This window comes from Schistosoma mansoni, chromosome W (genome assembly GCF_000237925.1).
Source record: "Schistosoma mansoni strain Puerto Rico chromosome W, complete genome".
NCBI lineage: Eukaryota > Metazoa > Platyhelminthes > Trematoda > Strigeidida > Schistosomatidae > Schistosoma > Schistosoma mansoni.
In genome coordinates this window covers 42,222,048-42,237,465 of record NC_031502.1, presented here as the reverse complement: position 1 = coordinate 42,237,465, position 15,418 = coordinate 42,222,048, and the positions used below count along the sequence as shown (strand labels likewise).

Genomic DNA, 15,418 nt, shown 5'->3' with positions numbered 1-15,418 from the left:
CTAATCCGTGTAGCGTGTGACCACGTGATATACTGGATTGATTGAAGTGAGACATTAACATTGTCGGATGCAAACTCAATGTCGAGAGATTAAGAGTTTGTGCGCAAGACTAGAAGTTCTGTTTTTGAGTTTCGTGTTCAGGATCATGGATGTGTACTGTTGAGTAGTCCGATACTACGACGAAACAGCCGTCTACTGCTTCTAGGTTCTCAACGATGGCTTAGCTTAGATCAATTCGTTATATGAATTGTGAAAATTCAATTTTTACGATGATTATTTTTTCTAGGACAACGTAAAAAACCTAAAACAGTTTGTTAAAAATAGGATGAACAGTTTGAAGTATATTTCATAGTAGAAATAAATTTATAATTTACTGATCTTATTTGATAATACCTCTAGGTAGATTTGTTGGAAAAATTACCATAAATTATCGTAAATTGACAAACAATCAATATAAACGTCTTTAGACCTATTTTATGATAATACATCATGATTTACTTAACCACTTGCTTGACTTCTACACTCTCCTAATTGTGAAAAAACAGTGTTACTACAATATTAAGACAAGGGTTAATTGCCTAAGAAATCAATTATCAGTAATATTTACCCCTAACTAGCATTTTTTAATAACTTTATTAGAGAAAGTTAACATTAAGATTCCTTATTTAATCTTATCCACTTCCTAATTGTTTTATATACATTATATTTTTTTCGACATTTATCATTCTAGCTTCACTTAACAAATGATTATAATTTTATTCAATGAAGATATTTTTATCGGTTGGCATTTTAACCTACAATCAACGCACTTAAATTTATATTTAAATACATCACATGGTAATGGGTACAATTGTATTTTATAAATTAGTTAATTCTATCAGTAACATTGATTAAAAGTTTGTGAATGATCCAATAATTTACAGGAGACTAATGTAGGCTGACTAATTCTTCAGAGAAAAAGAATTCACTTAACAAATCAACTGAATTTAATAGTGTCTGGTTTATTAATGCATATTTCTAAGATAAATCAAATAAGACCGATTAAAAAAACTTGGGCAAATTAAATAATAAAAATAATATATTTAACTCCGCCTGTAGCTCTTCTAGAGTTACTGTCGGTCCCAAAACCACACAAAGGAGGAGGGTTGAACATGGAGTAAGCAACCCCATACCACAGAAAAAAGCCCCGCTAAATAAACGGTAACCAGAATAAACAAATTAAACCATTTAAACTCTGCCCTCCACGTTCAAGAAAGAATTATGACGTCTCATGATGAAAGTTGGGATTCTGCGAAAGTCACGAAGCCGATGCCCTTTCTAACAAACAGAGCAACAACTAATATAGGTACATGAAACGTCCGAAAATGTGGGAGACCGGAAAGACCAGTCAAATAGAAATGAAAATGAGGAGATACAACCTAGCGGTTCTCGGAATTAGTGAAACCCATTGAACCCAAGCTGGATAGCAAAGGCTGGATACGGTAGAGATACTTCTGTACTCTGGTCACGAACAAGAAAACGCTTCATACACTCAGGAAGTTGCTCTGATGCTGCCAAAGAAACACGAAATGCATTTATAGGACGGGAGTTCTACGGATCCAGGATCACCATAGCATCCTTTAAAATGAAGAAGGAGGGAATTAAAATCAATGTTATCCAATGTTATACACTCATCAATGGAAGCAATGACGACAACAAAGATCAGTTTTACGGGAGGTTGCAAGCGACCGTAGAGAAGTGCCCTGGAAAAATCTGACTACCCTGATGGGAGATCTAAACGCCAAAATCGGAATGAAGCTATCATGAGACGACATGGACTAGTAGAAAAGAACGAAAATTGAGAGATATTTGCAAATCTATGTGTATTCAATAAATTGGTTATAGGCGGCACAATATTCTCACACAAACGCATACACAAAACAACATGGATCTCACCGGACCACACCACAAAGAACCAGATCGATCATATTTATATCAATGAAAAATTCGGAAGGATAGTGGGAGAAGTGAGAACCAGGAGAAGAGCTGTCATAGCTTCATGTTACCACCACCTGGTTGTGGCTAAGATGAAACTGAAACTAAAGAAACACTGGACAACTGGACAAACAGCATTACGAAGGTTAGATATAGCCTTGCTTCAAGATACTGACAAACTTAACGAATTCAAGATAACTTCCTACAACGGGTTCCATATCTTACAGAATCCACTGGAAGAACAAGAAACTACGATGGAGGATAACTGGAAAAAGATCAAAGAAGCATTAAGTTTAGCATGTCGGGAGGTTCTGGGCCGTAACAAGCGTCATCAAAAGAAATGGATCTCCATCAAAACCCTGTACAAGATTTAAGGAAGGAAAGAGAAGGAAATATGAAACAACTGTATTATACAACAACGAAACTAATAGGGAAATGTAATGAACCAGAGAGACCAGTCAAGGACAAAGGACTCAAGTCAATTACTGAAATCCCAGGACAGAGGATCATGTGCGAAGAACACTTTGAAGAACGTTTGGATAGGCCAGCTCCATCGAATCCACCGGAAATTGAAGTAGCACAAGCAGAAATTATACCAGCTGAAGCTCTGAAGTCAGACATTGAAGTAACTGCAAACATGCTTCACACTCTAATCAGGAAGACTTGGGGGGGGGGTAACAAGTACCGATGGACTGGAAAGAAGGATACCTCATCAAGATACCAAAGAAATGAGATCTGAGCAAATGTGAGAACTACAAAGGCATCACACTACTATCGGTATCAGCAAACGTTTATCCGTAAGGATCGGTCGTGCACAGACCAAATTGTGACATAACGGATCATCCTTGAATAATTAATTTAATGGAACTCAACCTCTTTGATTATGAGAAAGTATTTGACAGTGTGGATAGGAGAACATTACAGAAATTTCCTCGACTCTTTAGAGTGAGTAGTTGGGGAAATCGTCAACATCATCCAGAATTCATGAGACGGACTACACTGCAGAGTCGTGCATGGCGAAAAGCTGACAAACACATTCCAAGTGAAGACCGGAGTCAGATAAGGCTACCTAGTCTCCTCCTTTTTCTTTTTTCCAGTGATTGAGTCGATTATGAAGACCTCGACATCTTACGGGAAGCAAGGAATACAATGGACAGATTGTGTACAACTAGACGATTCGGACTTCTCAGAGGACTTAGTCCTATCCCACACACTAAAAAATGCAGATGAAGATAACCAGTGTGACAGATGCCTCAACATATACAAGGAAAATATCAAGATTCACAAGCACAGCACGTAGAGCACCACCCAGTCAAACTTGATGGGAAAATTGTAGAAGAGGTGGAAACTTTCACGCATCCATCTGGGTACCATCATCGATGAAAGTGAAGGATATGATGCAGAAGTAAAGGTGAGGATTGGCAAAACAAGGACAGCATTCCTACAGTTGAAGAACTTATAGAACTCAAAACAACTGTCAATCAATATCAAAGTCATAATCTTCAATACGAATATCGAGACGGTTCTACTGTATGGAGCTGAAACTTCGAGAAAGACTACAACCATCATCACAGAAGTATGAGTATTTATAAACAATTGTTTACGCAAGATGCACAATGTCGGTTAGTCGGATACCACCAACAACAACCAACTGTGGGAGAGAACAAACCAACTTCCAACTGAGGAGGAGATTAGTAAACGGCGATGGAAGTGGATAGGACATACATTGAGGAAATCATCAAACTTCATCACGAGGCAAGCACTAACTTGGAATCGTGAAAGGAAACGGAAGAGTGGAAGGCCCAAGAATACACTATGTCGATAATTGGAAGGAGATATGAAAAGGCTGAATAAGAGCTGGAAATGATTGTTAAGTATGTAGTTGGATGGAGAATGGTGGTGAGTGTCCTATACTCTTTGAGGAAGGTTAACAGGCGTAAGTAAGTGAGTAATAAGTAGAATAATTAAGTTTCTAAGTTTTCTGATGTTTCGTAGCTCAATGTAAGCCTTTATTTTGAGAATTAACCGTCAATGAATGCAGATACTTCACTCTTAGAAATTCATCCTAACAGTGAATTCTCTGACCATTACTTATAAAATTTTTTATTAATATCAATCTAAAAATAGAGAATTGTTAGCATAAAAAAGACTACAGTATTATAACTTGAAAATAATTTTACACTTATAATTTGACTTACTACTTCATTCTTCTCATTTTCTGACATTTAAAAGGGGAAATACATTTTTAATGTTTTTTGAAAAACACTTTTGACTAGTGATTATGGACTATTTATGTGTTAAAGGGCTGTTTTTCTTTTCCTATAAAGTTGGATGGCTGATATACAACACAGATTAATACATTTATAAAGTAAAAAAGTTGAAATCATGAAGAAGCTAGTTATTATCGCTAGTAAACATTGGAGTGTATTGAATTGATGTCAAATTCTGTTCTGAGCCTTGTCATGATATATATCAATATAATGTGTTAATTATTTTCGATTATTTTCATTTTTAAAAGATACAAACAAGTAATTTGACAGAACTGACATATATCGTAATGTTATTTGTTAAAATCAGCTTGTGGTATAACAGATAAAGGTCAAACAATTTTCAATCATAAATTCCTTGTCTTTTTTTATTATCCGTGTGGGGTTGAAGAGATTAGGTTTTTGATTGAAATCACCACCATTGAAAACCTGGGAGCACTGGATGGCCATTTCGTCGTAACATCAGATTACTCAACGGTACACATCCACGATCTTGAACATAGAACTCAAAAACAGAACCTCCAGTACTGTGCACAAACCCTCAATCTCTCAATCATTGAGTTTGCGTCCAACAATGTTAATGTCTCATTTCAATCACGTGACCACTTTCCACTGTGTTTTGTGGGTAACTACCTCACACACTACACGGATTAACTCTACTGGTCACGGCTCTTCACCAGAACTCAGAGAATTAGTGAGCACATTAACATCGTTGGGCGCAGGCTCGGTGGTCTAGAGGCTGGGCGTTCGCGCACGAGAACAAATGTCCTGGGTTCGAGTCCCGCAGGCGGGGTGGCGGATGCGCGCTGTTGAGGAGTCCCATACTAGGATGAAACGGTCGTTCAATACTTCTAGGTCTTTTCATTATCCAACTATGACTTGTGTATTACTACGATCTAAAGTATCAAACAAATGGTGATTACTTTTGAAGTTCACTATTATCATTACTAAACAATAAATAACTTGAGTAAACCTATCACAAAAATGTATTCCATTTTGAAAGATATAGAATAACTAAATAATACACTGTTAAAAAAATAAATGATTCAGCTTTATTCAGAGATGACCCGTGAGGAAATAGTTGTCATTAAGTACACATAAAATTTAAATGTTTCTGGTTTACTTTTTCTAACACTAGTGAGTTTAACAGATATTTTAATTAATCGGTAAAATGTGTTTTGGAGATCAATGATCTGTTAATTTCTTACACATTTATGTGATATCAATTTTCAACTCCTAATACCTAATGCATACATCCCTGTTTTAAGATTTTTGAACAGGGATAATTTCGATATTCAAGGTATTGTTTTTAATTTATGTAAGTAAGCACAACTTAAAATCATACTAAGTGATGCGGTTGTATTCATTTGACATATTTCTCTGGATATTGAAGACATTGTCATTCCAGAGATTTTTTTTCTTGCATTTCATTTGCTACTTTTGGGACCGTATTCTTTTATATTTAGCCTTTTACTTCAATAGATATATGACCTTCTGCTCCATCTATTGTTAATTTCCTCCATCACATTACTGATATGAAGCTTAAGTACTTGGACTCGTAAACTTATACTTATTGTTGTAACTTGTCCACAAATGAATAACCTATGAATTTAGATTTTATGCTTCAAAAAAAAAAAAGTAAATTTTGACTAGCACACCGTGAGGTTGTTTGGAGAATGGGATTATTTATATATCAATTTATCAATGGATCACAATGTGCACCTAACTAAAACTAGATAACTTCGTTTATGTCACGGACTTAGGTGCGTGAATATTTCTGTTAAGCGATAGAAACAATTGCGTAGCTTTGCATAAATAATAGTCTGAAATGTTCCTAATTTGTCTTAATATCCTATACGAACTTTCAAAATGTGAACCTTGGATAATGTCTATTCTATGATGGTAATTTATTAAACTAATGTAGTAAAGCCAGTTGAACCCAGAAAAATTAATCTTGCATCTCTGCAAACTATATCAAGACTTTTATAGTTTTTGAATTATAAAAAAATATGCAAGCAGTTAAGAGTATGACTGTGTATCCAACTTTATCCATGTAAAAATATGCTACTAAATATTCGGATTGCCATTAGCAAAATTTATAATGCCATAGAGATTGAAAAAAAACCCAAATTTGTCTGATACATCTCTATAAAGAAGAACAGAACTAAGAAAACAAGGGTTAACAAAATGACCGGATTAAAATCGGGAATAACTGATCGGAGACTTATAAGGTTATTGAATACTGCACAAAGGGACCAAAGGAAAGACGTAAGCTTATAAAGCCCCTTTAATTCATATATTAGTACAGAATGAAGAACCACTGTACTAGGTTAATTTCCATCAACTATTTATATCAATTTGTACGAGATTCTAGCGATCATTCATTCCAGTAGTTCCAACTGTTAGTCAGGTAGATGACAGTTATAATGATGCTGTATCATTGTGTTGTATTTTTTGTACAAAATAGAATGTACTTTGGAGATATATCGCTGCAGAAAAAATTTTGCCGATAGAATACTCTAAATAACAGAAGGTATGGTGTCATTCAGTTCTTAAATAATTGAAATAGAAAAGTAAGTACAAGAAAACCTACGACTTTAATATCAGTTTTAGATCACTGCTTATTAAAAAACATTAGTCACTAGTCAACAAGTGAATAACGAAATGCTTATATGACTATTTGCATAACAAATCGCATAAAACGTTCCTCTAAAAGCCAAACAGACAGACTTTTAGGATGATGGATACCATGAAACAAAATATCTCTAAATAAAATGAAGTGTAAGTGATATAACAATAGGCTGGGTAGGTTACATAATACTTAATGCTTGTCAAAAAAATCAGTTTTGCCAGGAGCCTAATGAATTCCAGTCATTTAGTCGCTTTAGACATTGTAAAAAGCTGCTTTCATTTCCAATGGTAATAAAAAGAGCTATCGTGCCAAACTACCAATTCGTTGGGAAAAATTATGATTTTGTCGGAGCAGCCTTTAGTGATTACGGTCGAAATCTGTTTTATTCCGGCTGAATGTGCAAAACCGTATTAAAATACGTAATGACAGAAATAAAATCTAAGGTAGTTGTAAGAACATTTGACCTTATCACAAAGCGAACAAAGGCCTGCATGAAGATTTTCACAACTACTGTGGAATTGAGGTGAAAACATACTATCGGATAAAACTTAGTTTATCAACAGTAGATTACGCAAAATACCTATTCATACTAAACAGATTACCAGTTAGTTAGCTGGTAGAACTTATTATTTATTTTAAAAGCAATGTTATTAGCTATCATAAACTACTGAATAGAGCTGAAATTACTGTTTTCAATTTGTTCACCACGATTTAAAATTGTTTTCAAGTGTTTGCAAGTTTATATATAGGTAAGAAAGTTCATAAGAGTATTTTATTTAGAGATTTATTGAAGCGACGTTTCAGTGCCTAAAACTGCAGGAGTCTTTCAAGGGCACTGTTTGATTACTGAATAATGACATGTTTAGACTTTTACCTTAAAGTAATGAGTTATTTTTCAGGTTATATCATCCAAGCTAAACTTTTTGTCGCTAAACGTTGGATGCTGGGGTATGTTAGTCTACAAGTTACTAAAAACCCATTGAAAAGTAAGGTGCTTTTAGAAAGAGAGGATGCTATATTAAGCACATAACAGGGTAAAGTTTTCTTATAAGTCAAACTACCGCCAGACTGCCTTCATGTTAACTATCTTGAGATCTAAGTACACATGATAATAAGCAAGTTCTAACCGTTAGTCCTAGATTGTTATGCAGATTTGACAATATGAAATCTTTTAAATGAATTATATGTTGACGAGAACTAGCACCAGGGTTAATGAATATAATTAATTTTCTACAATTAGATCTGATGACTGAACACATCGATGTAGTGCTTATAACTTACTAGATATTGCTTCATTTCAAAAAGAGCAGAAGATTTGTTATTTCGGATGTAAGATTCATGCGAATATTTGTCCAGTTCTCCAAAGGTAACCTCACAAAACACTTTACAAGGGATATATGAAAATCCAGATGTCATGAATGCAGAGATCAAAAAGTAACTTGGTCAGAATTAGTAATAAAATTAATTGTCAAATAAAAGAAAGTGTGAAATTTTGTTTTGAAAATTTTGGTGCATGAACATTTGAGCTTGTTCTCCCTAAATATACTCCATTTCACAATCTCCTAAGTTCTAAGCACGTTTAATAAACGAAGGTTTTTCTAGATATATAAGTTTCCCATTAAGCTGGGCTTTGTATCATTATTTTCCCTTAGTCCTCCAGTTACTTTTGACTATTCAACACATTGATTCATTTTCCTAGTAAATGTGGCGGTGAATTAAACCCCCTATCGCCTTGATCCACTTAGTTTCGTTAGTTCAAAGCGTCACATTGATACGAACAATTCTTAAAAGTTATTGATTGTTTGGACTGTTTATCAGAAATCATTGAAAAGCGATATAAAACAATTTTCAGTAGTTTTTCTACAAAATAGCTTCATCCAGGAACCAACACCGCTTACGTTTACACTATGACAAAATATGCTGGGCGTTGCATTTGTAATGAATCTGATGACTGATAAAATGCTACTTACCTATTTAATGAAAGTCATAGGACAACTGAACTTCAGTTATTCGGATTATACAAGTCATTTCGACGATTTTTAGGTACTTTCAATGCAGTCAACCATTTTCAACCTATACTGTTTTTAAGAGATGGTTCAACACTCATGTACGACTAAAATGAATAAACCAAAAGTGACTAAATATTCTAGGGATAGATGAAAAAGTCTCAGCAAGAAAATTTGATAAAATATGCTTATTTGTTGGAAATCAATTTTTAGTCACCTAACTATATCAAAAAGAATACAAGCTCTCTTCATGTCACCATTATTAACAGCTACATAAGGGTTTTTCGTCAATACAACGATAAATAAAACTCTTCATATAGTGTTTGGGACGGTAACAAGGCAAAAATATAGTTAAAAAAATACAAATCCTCCAAAGATAATAATACCTGAATAATTTATGGTGTAAAAGGGAACTGAAAGATTAAAATAAAGAATAAAATGCGATTGTGTCAGAAGAATCCGATTATTTTGATCTGAAACAAACGTTACTAGGAAATCGAACAAATTACTGACAGCTTTATCGTTATTGTGGACGAAAAATGCAGGATATTTTATGACAACCAGATAATCCCTTAAGTTTTATGCAAAATTATATTTAATAATCTCCCATAATCGTGAAAAGGCATGACCTCCACATTTTGTAAACGCCATATGTACAGAGCTGTAATGATCTTAATATTTACAAAAGGTGGTGCAACGTCGGTGATTAAATGGTCCAGTAAAATAAAGAGTAAGAACGGTCAGTTATGGAATGCGACTGGTTTCATCAGAAGAACGAATTTCAACATATGATTTAGGTTAAAAATATGAAAATACACAATACATATAGGAAAAGACTCATTACGAATAAGTCACAAGTTTCGAGGCAAAATTGTCCAGAATAGCCTCAACTCTATCAGCATGAGTGCACATTGATACTTTTTACGTTCACTTCTTCAAATAATGCATATATGACAGTAAATATTTCACTCTAATTCTAATCACGGTTTCATATTTCACAATATATGGCATAAGAATGCATACAAACATGTTTATTCAGCAAATGGAGTAACAAAAGAATACAACCCCGTCGGTTTTTAATCAAACTCCAGTTTAATTATTAAATTAAACAGTACCTTATAATAGTCTACAAATGTCACTTTTATGAACCATGTACCTTTTTACGACACCGATAGCTGTCAGAATCAGAACTTGTGTAGTCAAGATCATCAGAAGAGTCTGTATCCGTTGAAGTGCTTAGATAGCTATTATCATCATCAACGCCCTCAGATTCTGTATCTGAATCATCAGTAACTGAGTGAAAAACACCAGCAGTTTTCATGTAATCCGCTTCGTTTAATAACGGAAGAAAATCCTGGATCTGTGAGTTGTTTGGCTCAGATTCAAGAATCTGTTTAGCAAGATTTATGGCTTGTCGAAAGTCTTTGGACATAACACAATTAATAAACTCAAGAAATAATTCAAGATTCGAAACTTCGGGAGTCTCATCGGCATTAACTATATTAAGATGTTTCATTGTTGGTGTTTCAGACATTACAAGTCAAGGCTGTTTATTCAAAATGATGGTTAACGCTGTCATCACGAGTTTTAACACGTAACTTGGCAACAGAACCAATTTGTTGTTTCGATGTAAGACCTTGGTTAAGAAACCTGTGATTGATAAAAACAAGTTCGACTTGATCAATGATCCTTATATGGTAAGCTTGCGTGACACAATATATTTATTCAAACACTTTTTTATCATTTTGAAAGATTACCAAGCCAACAACTGTTAGTTTAGGAGCTCAGTTTTTGCAAGTTAGTGAATTCTTATTCTAAAGTATTAGGAATCAGATTTTGCTAGCTTCCAGTTTCGATCGTCGTTAACCGATTCTGTTATTGAATGTAAGTGGATCGTATTTACTTCCTGATTCTCCGGAATCAGTTTATGAAAGTTAACAACAATCCAGTAAAAGCAATGAACCTAAAGTGCTTTGTACGACAAGGAAATTCCCAATCACGTCTCGAACGTACTTCAGCAGATACGAATGAATGAGGATTGGAATTTGAAGAAAGACAATGGGTACATATGATGATGTTCCATTGAAATTGTGAATAAAGTAACCAGTTATCTCAGAACGCCATATAATTTTACCGAAGTATCATTTCCATCAAATCAAACATTTAAGCCTCAGTTTATTCGAAGTTTTCAAGGAAAGTCTTACGTTTAACCGAATTCTGTACTGAAGCTCCCGAAGTATTTCGATTCGACTTGTTAATTACGGAATTAAGAATATGAATTAAAACGGATCCTTCTATGACTTCGAAACATGTCTAGTAAGCATACTGGTTACTTTTAGTTAGATAGATGTTTAAATGACAACTATTAGGTCAAGTGGTTTTTGAATCTCCTGAAAAGTGAGAATTGTTATCAGTTACTAATATACTAGGTACACATCCACTGTGGGATAATTTTCTCTGTACGTCAAATGTTCAGTTGATTAGTATCTCGGCCTGCCTGGAGAAATTAAATGTTGCAAGAAATTCCGAAGGACGGTAGTCTATGAAGTTTCACTTTTGAACCTCCAACAGAACTGGCCCGAGTGATTATCTGTATGGATAGCTTTTTCAAACACTTTCCAATTGTTTTCTTTGAGACATATCTACGTTTGTCTGTGGACGCCAATTTCAGTTTTTTTGACATTCTTTCATCTTTAGTGCCTGGGTTTACATAATGAAGGAAGAATAGCAACACAATCATCCAAAAAAATTCTTTCAGAAGTAGTGAATAACTCACCAAGAAAGACAGAACAAGCAGGATACCAACCTTTTCGTATAGCAACCAATAAACACTCCAAGTATTTTCAAATTTCGCAAGTGTGAAGGGTTTACTGATAATGGTCACACACTACCAATCTAAAGTATTTTATTGGGGTTGGTTCCTCGCCACAGGGTCGTTAAACACTGCAAGATGGTCGGAAAGCTGACATTCGAACACCTAATTGAGACAGCATGGCTGGACAATCTACATATTGTTACTCTGTTTTACCTTTTGATAATTTTTAAAAATATATTTCTCTGTTACCACTTTGAATGTGTTATACAATTGTTCCTAAAAGAAACGTAACTGTCACAATTGTACGGGTTAGAATAAACGACGATGTAACTTTAATGTAACAAGTCACAGATTAGGTAGTCATATTGTAGCAAGTCAAAAATATAGGACTAGGTCTGTTGTTCTAGTAGCGCAAACAAACAGATTTATGTATTAGATAGACCAGAACATGAAACGTGCTTACGTGAGACCGAAGTGAAAGTTAAAATACAAGACAGGAGAAGAGAACAAAGAAACGGAAATACTTCGAGGGATTTTCAGCATATTCTTTCCGTCACAACTACATTTACCTGTCACTAAATTTTAAGGACATACCAATATAAGTAGTTTAAAATAAAAAGAAGCTCACTCAGTTATTCATTTTCCTTGTGATGTATTCGATGACTGTTTCCTAGAATACAATCCAGAATGTAATTTCAGTGTACCTATGCTGCCGGTTATTTTAGCGACTATCCCTGAGTTCAAATTAGGATAATAGTCAACAATATTTTTATGATGACGCAAAAGAACTTAAAAAATTATGTATAGGTACAAAATAAGCGAAGTTTGTCTGCACAACGCTTTCTTCATCAGATAAGGAGGCTAATTATGATGAAACAATGAATAACCCAAATGTAAATTATTTCACCACTAAAAACCATGGGCCAATTTCTTAACCGTAAGGGGTGACCGTTCATGTCAGTCGTGGTGCACTTCTTTTCAAAGAAGAAAGATAGGTTAATTTATCTTGCTTCAAAGTGAGCGATCTACCATAAAGTTTTAGTGCCGTGCTTCGCTAATCGTTAACCTCGATAACCATTATAATAAAAATCTTGACGGTGCATAAAATCAAATGGCATAGAGAAGCGGAAGCTACAGTTTTATTGACAAATGATGCAGGCGAGAAAATTATAGGCATATGAATATATATCAGCAAGCGAAACAAAAAATGACACTCATTGGAGATGGCCAGTGAGCCAACTCACTTTAATCAAGCGTTAATCAATGTATATAGTCAGGCAAGAATAAATGACAGACATGTGATGAATAGGATAAGAAGTGTACACGCACCTACGCTCATATAAAAATGCTTGGAGTTAACAAGTGAATAATTAACAAGGTGAAAAAATGACTCATGATGGATAGCTGAATTGACTTGTCCAGAAGTTAGAATAAGGCATATGGGCTTAACATTGCAACCGATACTACAAAGTAAGTATGTTACGAAAATTCCAAGAATAATTAAATTATTTATTGATGATTATTGACAGACGTTCTTAAGAAACTATGAGCAAGTTTCCTGTTTAATGAGACACAAGATACTCCGAAACCTAAGCAACGGCAAGTCACGTTACAAGTTCTGCGAACTAAATTCAAAAATTGAGATGAACTCCTTAAATCGCTGAATGTTTATGTATTAAAATGTGATGGTTAAAAATAGTTTAATTCATATGCTAATAAACATGCCACAGGTATTGTAGTTTGACAACACTTTACCAGTAACACCTTCCATAATTGGATCGCGCCCACCCAGTAAAATCAAAAGTCATAAGCGGGGAGGTTCGAAGGTGTATTCGATAGATTATCAATTTATCGAGAAGTGACTGATTTAATCTGGCTAGTGATCGCAGGAGATGGTACGCACGTTGTTCCCATTCGTAATCTGGTGCGGATACATGATCGAGCGCTTTCAGTTAAGTGAGTCCATTAAAACTGATGTGGTCAGCATTCAATGTCGAACATTTACAAAGCTATCGATTTTGCAGATTTATTTACCGCTACAGATCATTCCTTTTTTAGTGGGATAGTGACAACCCTACAACGTCGTCAGTGAGAAGTTTAAACCCAGAGAGTTTGCTGATGGTAAACACTCTTCTGATAGCTTGCCATGTTTAGCAGCGTCTGGTCGTCTTTCCTTACTATAATGGGGCCATGAATTACAACACAGTATTAAGAAAACAAAGTAAAATCGAAATTTCGGTTCTTCATAATCTTCATCGTTCATTTCATCGTCTATTCCAACCGTCCTGGGAGAGAGAAAAAAGAAAATGTACATGCATGTTGAAATACACTCGTATGCGCTTAAAGACACTAAGGGGACGAAAAAGGTAAATAAACTCATTCACGCGCGAGAGGGCAAAAACGATTAAACAATTTTTTCCGGTTTTTCTTTAAGAAAAATTAAATGTAAACATATTAGCAAAAAGGAGCTTTTATATGTTTTTATTTCATTTTCTGAATAAATGTAAAAGTATAAGCATATTAATTTTTTTTATTAAATAGAATGCAAAGGAAAATCGAGATAAAGCAAAATGTTAACTGGTGTCTTACGTGCAATAGTCGGTTAAATGTTCCGGAAATCTTACTCTTCTTCCATAACGCGTTGTTTTAACATTATTTCCAGATACTGCCGAGCTATCAACATGCATATTGGCTGTCAGGTGAGGTATTATAAGTGTAGGAGCCATGTTGCTCAATTATACCGAAGGAAAATCGACGTGCATAGGACTTCTTCCTAAATACGCTGCTTTGATTCGATCGATACTAATGCTATCGCTAGTGCCGTTCTTATATATATATATATATATATATATATATATATATATATATATAGTACTTAGGTTCATGGTAAAGAACTTTGAAGGGCCCTTGGTATGCTGATTCGAAGAGTCATCGATGTGAGTCTCGACGAACGAAGACTTGTGTACTATATCATAAGTCAGGTCGATCGAAAATATCAGTTAACCGAGGTCGAGTGGAAGCAGGTTTAACTGAACGCATGGCGTTTGTAAGCCTGCTCGTGTAGGAGTTTAGATTCATGTTCAATGAAGAAGCCGATGGATCTACGAATTCTCCTGGAAGTCGTAGTGTCGTTCCATAAACGAGTTGAGGTGCAGTATATCCAATGTCAGCTTTCACTGCATTGCGAATACCTAGTGAGACAAGTGGAAGTGCGTCGGTCCGCTGTGGAACGTTTGCAGTTGATAATGAAGCTTTCAGTTGTTGGCGTAAGCGTCCTACCAACCCGTTTGCTTGTGGGTGGTAGGCGGTTGTTCGGAAACGAGTGATTTCTAGTAGTGTGGTCAGACAACGGAAAAGTCCAGATTCATACTGGCGTCCGCGGTCTGTAGTGATAGTTGAATGGCAGCCGAAATTTGCTACTCATAGTTCGACGAAAGCGCGGGCCACTGTTTCAGCAGTAATGTCTTTAATAGGTACTACTCGTGGCCATCGAGTTAAACGGTCTACTCAGGTTAAAAGATAAGAGTATCCATTTGAATCTGGTAAGGGTCCCACCAAATCCAGATGAACATGGTCGAAATGAGCATCAGGAGTTTTGAACGAGCCTAAGGGACATTTGTTGTGTCCAATCACCTTACGTTCCAGGCAGCTTATACAGAAGCGTGCCCACTCCCTCACTTCTTTATATATATCAGGCCAGGGAAAGAGTTCTGCTATGAACTTG

The 15,418-nt window shown here is 35.2% G+C and overlaps 1 protein-coding gene across 1 annotated transcript; it reads right to left on the bottom strand.

The window, feature by feature from the left end:
* Window positions 1-6,909: 6,909 nt before the first annotated feature.
* Smp_154500 (hypothetical protein) lies at window positions 6,910-10,480 on the bottom strand (the record flags this gene model as incomplete). Its single annotated transcript, XM_018789761.1, has 2 exons — window positions 10,049-10,480; window positions 6,910-7,006 (listed from the first exon to the last, which is right to left on the bottom strand). Exons 1-2 carry the CDS (start codon window positions 10,411-10,413, stop codon window positions 6,910-6,912), a joined length of 462 nt encoding a protein of 153 aa, XP_018655172.1. The 5' UTR covers window positions 10,414-10,480.
* Window positions 10,481-15,418: the final 4,938 nt, after the last annotated feature.